This window comes from Poecilia reticulata, linkage group LG15 (genome assembly GCF_000633615.1).
Source record: "Poecilia reticulata strain Guanapo linkage group LG15, Guppy_female_1.0+MT, whole genome shotgun sequence".
Taxonomy (NCBI): domain Eukaryota; kingdom Metazoa; phylum Chordata; class Actinopteri; order Cyprinodontiformes; family Poeciliidae; genus Poecilia; species Poecilia reticulata.
In genome coordinates, this window is record NC_024345.1 from 29,938,765 (window position 1) to 29,944,049 (window position 5,285).

General features: G+C 49.0%; 2 protein-coding genes across 4 annotated transcripts in view; both read right to left on the reverse strand.

The window, feature by feature from the left end:
* Positions 1 to 5,285, reverse strand: part of LOC103477368 (bone morphogenetic protein receptor type-1A) — a 25,128-nt gene extending 19,843 nt beyond the window's left edge. Inside the window, exons 1-2 of one of the 3 annotated variants that reach the window (XM_008430444.2) lie at positions 5,052 to 5,285; positions 518 to 596 (exon numbers count right to left, since the gene is read on the reverse strand). The gene's annotated coding sequence lies outside the window, so the exon portion shown is untranslated. Of the gene's footprint in view, positions 1 to 517; positions 597 to 1,667; positions 1,911 to 5,051 lie in introns of those variants that run through there. The other 2 variants (XM_008430447.2, XM_008430446.2) reach the window with 2 other exon arrangements.
* On the reverse strand, positions 2,035 to 5,040 carry LOC108166937 (uncharacterized). The gene is made up of 2 exons (XM_017308874.1): positions 4,732 to 5,040; positions 2,035 to 4,646 (listed from the first exon to the last, which is right to left on the reverse strand). The coding sequence occupies exon 2, from the start codon at positions 3,959 to 3,961 to the stop codon at positions 3,035 to 3,037; it is 927 nt and encodes a 308-aa protein (XP_017164363.1). The 5' UTR covers positions 3,962 to 4,646; positions 4,732 to 5,040; the 3' UTR covers positions 2,035 to 3,034.

Sequence of the window (5,285 nt, forward strand, 5' to 3'; positions counted from 1 at the left end):
GTGTGTGTGTGTGTGTGTGTGTGTGTGTGTGTGTGTGTGTGTGTGTGTGTGTGTGGTCCGATCGGAGCCTGGACGCTGGCTGGTTTCATCCACCGCGTCGCCGTGGAAACGGCAGCCCAGCCACAGCAGCGGACCTTGCTAGGTGGTCCAGAGGTCGGTGCTGACGGCTCCTGCAGCAGAACCAGAACCCGGAGCGCTGCGGCTGTAACCGGAGCCGCCGGGTCGGCCCAGACAGGGCGGGGCGGGAGGCGGGGCCGGGGGACATATGGCAGCTATTAGGCGCTGCAGACTGCCCGGCTCTGCTGCAGAACCTCCGACTCCGCCGCCCCGAACAGAAAAATCTCTCCGGCTCCCATCCATTAATCAGAGCAGGAGACGGACCCAATCAGCCAATCACAGCCTGCGTTCAACAGCCAGCAGGCCTCCTGATTGGACAGCTCTGACTCAGGCCCAGGGGTCAGAGGTTAATCTCCTCATTTAGCAGGGCGGGGCCAAAAGGAGCAGTTGGTCTTCTTACCTGACTGGAGGCTCCATGATGCAGCAGAGAGCAGGACTGAGCACGGCCCCATGGGAAATGTAGTCTGAAGGCAGCCGGTCTGCAAAACAAACAACGAGGTTAGAAATATAAAAATATTAACATTGGAACAAGGAGTTAATATTCACTCTGCAGCCAGACAGGAAGCTGCTCCAAAACCCTTCACAATAAGAGTCCAGATGGTCCGGACCCGGTCCAGGAAGAGACTCACTGCAGAACGTTGGACCCAAACACTAGACTGAACAAAGAGCACCAGTAAAAGAGCAGTTAGAGCTAAATATGAGCATCGACCTCTGCAGCGCCACCTACTGTCTGACAGGAGAACTACAGAGAGCAACAGGAAGGAAGGAAACGGTAAAAATGGGAGAAATCAGAACATGGAGCGAAGCTAAGCTAAGCTAGCAGAAGATAAGCTAGCAGAAGCTAAGATAAGCGAAGCTAAGCTAAGCTAGCAGAAGATAAGATAAGCGAAGCTAAGCTAAGCTAGCAGAAGATAAGCTTAGCTTATCTTCTGCTAGCTAAACAAGTTAAACTAAACTTGATTTCCCTCAACAAATCAGACACATTGAGGTTTTTACAAAATAACCAGGAAATATAAATGTCAACAATCCCAACAACAGATGCTGACATCAGATGGATGTTAATGCGAGTTACTGTCTGCTGCAGATCTATGTGCAGATCTATGTGCAGATCTATGTGCAGATCTATGTGCAGATCTATGTGCAGATCTACATGCTGGTCTACATGTAGATCAGCACATATGATCTAAAGATCTTTACTGAGGAAGTAAATTAAATGTTCATGAAGATGAAACGTTTCTGTTCAACCAGGAAAAACAACCTGAGGACCAAATCTCCTGATGACGACCCGACAGCGGAAACCATGGCAACCAGCAGAGGAAGCTGGATTCCTGTAGGTGGAAACCAGTGGAACCGGTTCTGGTGGCAGAGCAGAGGAGCGAGACCTGCAGCCGGGCCGACAGCCAGAACCCAACCGGACTCTTTCCTCACCAAGGACCGGACCGGACCGGACCGGCCCAGGCAGAGCTGCTGCCTCTGCAGCAACATGGCGCTCACATCCCAGTCCGCCCAGCGGTGAACTGGGTCCAGTAGGCGCGGCTCCACTGACTCACCAGCTGCTGCCGTTTTTATCCCGTTAGGAACGCCGGCCTTCCCAGAAACACTCAGGATTCACTGCAGCGCAGAGGAGGCCCGGTTCTGGAGGCCCGGTTCTGGAGGCCCGGTTCTGGAGGCCCGGTTCTGACTACAGGAATTTGTTTGTTTTCATTATTAGGATCCCAGGTGGTTTCCAGGACATTAGTTACTAATCCAGCTCATATAACATATTCATAAAACCATTTTAATATCACAAAATTAGTTCATTTTACAAATTACACAAAAACCGATATTTAATAATCATATTTAATAATAATCATATTTAATAATCATATTTAATAATCATATTTAATAATCATATTTAATAATAATCATATTTAATAATCATATTTCAGCTCTTTCAGGAGAAAATATGATTTTAATCTCTGATTTTTCCGGGTCGTTAATCCGGTTCCTGAATGCAGCACCAAAAGGCCGTGGTGCGTTCACAGCCTCCAGGAAAACCCAGCGCTGAGCTGGGGGCAGGTTTGGACCCGGCTCTGCAGCCTGCAGGAGCTGAGGCTATCTGAGCGGGTCAGAACCGCCGGGCCCGGTTGTTTGCAGCAGACGGATAGAATCACAGGAGACCCGAGACAGAACCTGGAGGCCGGACCGACCTTCAGACGGTACCAGGCAGGGAGGGAGGAGCCTTCCAGAACCAGAACCCAACAGGAAGGAGAACCAGAACCTCAGCCCAGTCTGTTCAGATCTTTTAGTGAAGATCAGAACCGGTCTGTCCCAGAACCAACCCGACCCAATAAACCCTCTGCAGCAGCAGGTCGGACTGAAACCTGGTACCAATACTCATCTGAACCGGTTCTGATCAGAAACCCAAAAAGTCTCAGAGCAGAACCGTTTGGGTTTCAGTCCAACGAAACGTTCAGAAAATAAGAAAAATGATTCACTTCATCAGAGAGAAAAGAACTGGAGCAACTGAACTGGTTCAGAGGAACTGGTTCAGCTGTAGTGAATCAGTTCAAATCACATGAAACTGATTCAGTTGGAAGTGATTCAAATAAATGTGAATCAGTGATTCGTTTCAAAGTGATTCAGTGAAACAGATTCAGTTAACGTGAGTCAATAAGTGGCTCAGTCAAAGTAAATTAGTTTCATTCAGCTGAAAGTGAATCAATTAAACAGAGATGAATCAAACTGATTCAGTGATTCTCCTCCAGAGATCCAGTCTAATGGAAGTGATTCAGGTAAAATGAATCAGTTCAGTGGAAAAAGAATCTCAGCTGGAGCTGCAGCAACAGGAGGAAGAAGAAGAAGCAGAAGAAGAAGAAGAAGAAGAAGAAGAAGAAGAATGGCTCCTGTGTGCTCCGGCTGCCATTACTGCCTTTATTTATCTGCTGAGCTGCGGCGCTGAGGAAGAGGAGGAGGAGGAAGAGGAGCGGGCCGGATTGCATGTTTTCCTCCTCGGCTCAGCCACTCTGTCTCCAGGACGATGGGGGAGGAAGAGGAGGAGGAGGAAGAAACCTGATCTCCTCCTCCTCCTCCGCCGCCTCTCAGCCGCCTGAGAAACCCGATCCCGGCTCTGCAGCGGGAGGCTGAGAGGGGGAGGAGGGGAAAACTGGGAAAACTGAGCCAGGAGAGGAAAACTGGGAAAACTGGGAAAATACTCTAGGAGACAGAAAATCTGGGAGAACACTCCAAAAGGAGAGGAAAACCCAGGAAAACTGGGAAAACCAAACCAGAGCAGAGAGGATAGATCTGCCCCACAGGAACGTCCTGGAGATTCCAGGAACGTCCAGGAGATTCCAGGAATGTCCAGGATTCTCCAGGAACATCCTGGAATCTCCAGGAACGTCCAGGAACCTCCAGGATTCTCCAGGAACATCCAGGATTCTCCTGGAACATCCAGGAATCTCCAAGAACCGCCAGGATTCTCCAGGAACGTCCATGAACATCCTGGAATCTCCAGGAACGTCCAGGATTCTCCAGGAACGTCCAGGAACTTCCTGGAATCTCCAAGAACCTCCAGGATTCTCCAGGAACCTCCAGGATTCTCCAGGAACATCCTGGAATCTCCAGGAACCTCCAGGAACGTCCAGCGCTCCCATCCATTGGACAACCATCTGCTCCTCCAGCCAATCACAGCCCGGTTTCTCTGGACACGGAACCAGAACCAGGAAGCTCCAACTGAACCCGAGCTGAGCTTCCTGCTCCGATCGTTAGGAGGAGGAGTGGTGATGTGGGCTGGTTGGTTCTGATGAACCAGAACCTCTGGGTCATTACCCAACAGGAACCACCTGGTTCTGACCCAATTCATGCCAACATGAATTCAACTTCTGGAACTCAGAACCAGAACCAGAGTGGTTCTGGAACCGGGTCCAGTTTCAGAGCCTTTTCACAGAAATTAAACCAAAATGTGATAATTTTACATGTGGAAACGACCTGCAGCAGGTCCAGACAGGTGATCTCAGCAGAACCCGAACAGAACCGACAGAACATTTTGGGTTTAGTCCAACAATCAGATCCACTTTCAGGAAAATGGCCCGGAAAAATATAGGAGTTCAAAACACCTGATCTGCACTGAGAAGGTCAGATTTCTGCGTGTTGGGTTATAACCCGTTTGGTTTGGGTTATAACCCGTTTGGTTTGGGTTATAACCCGTTTGGTTTGGGTTATAAACCGTTTTATTAATAAAACGGTTTATTATTAATAACACAGTAATAACACTGATACTAAACCAGCGGCTGAAAACGAAGGGCCGCCAGGTGAGCTGAACAGACCCAAAACCACCAGAACCGACCCACAAACACCCGGACTGAGCCGGACTCCCACCAGAACCAGCACAAACCATAACATTACGCTGGAAAATCCTGATTTTCCTCAAGTTTTCCCAGCGGAGTTAGCCGCGGAGCTAACAGGCAGGAATGCGGCTAATTAGTGGTAAACAAACTTCATGAAGTTCGATTAAAATCCTCCAGTCGATCCTGCCCAGGGCTGATAAACTGAAATAAAACACGTTTTAATGTTTTTAATGCTTTTATTTAACAATTTAGACATAAAATCGGCTAAAAGACGAGCTGCGCTTACAGCAAACTTTTTTCCACGACGGCAGGATCCGTCTACGTCCTGGCGCCAACTCAGAGACCCAATCTGTTCCCCTGACTCCGCTCTCATTTCGGTTCCCTCCAGCCAAACCCGCCGCTGGAAAAGGTTCCCAACATGAAACATCACGTTTTATCACTGAATCCGGGATAATTCAGTGGTTCTGGAGCCACGGCCGCTTTAAACCTGGGCTGTTTTCCACCCACGGGCTGCGGCTGTTCCAGCACATAGACGGAGCTGAGGAGACTCGGCGCCGCAGGTTCGGAGACAACTTCTGGGTTACATTAGGTTAAATCTGCCCTTACCTTTATATTGATCTCTTTAGTCTTTATTCCCAAATGATTCCAGGATTCTCTTTCAAACAATCCAGATAGATAAATCCAAAGCCGGGAGCAGCTTAGAGCGACCAGAAAATCTTATTTCCAAACGTTTTTCCAGAAATATTTCCAGGATCGGTCCTCCTTCCAGCTCCGCGATCTCACTGCTGCTGCTCGGTACAACCTGGCAGAGATCCTCTCCCGAACAGGACGCCTTACTCT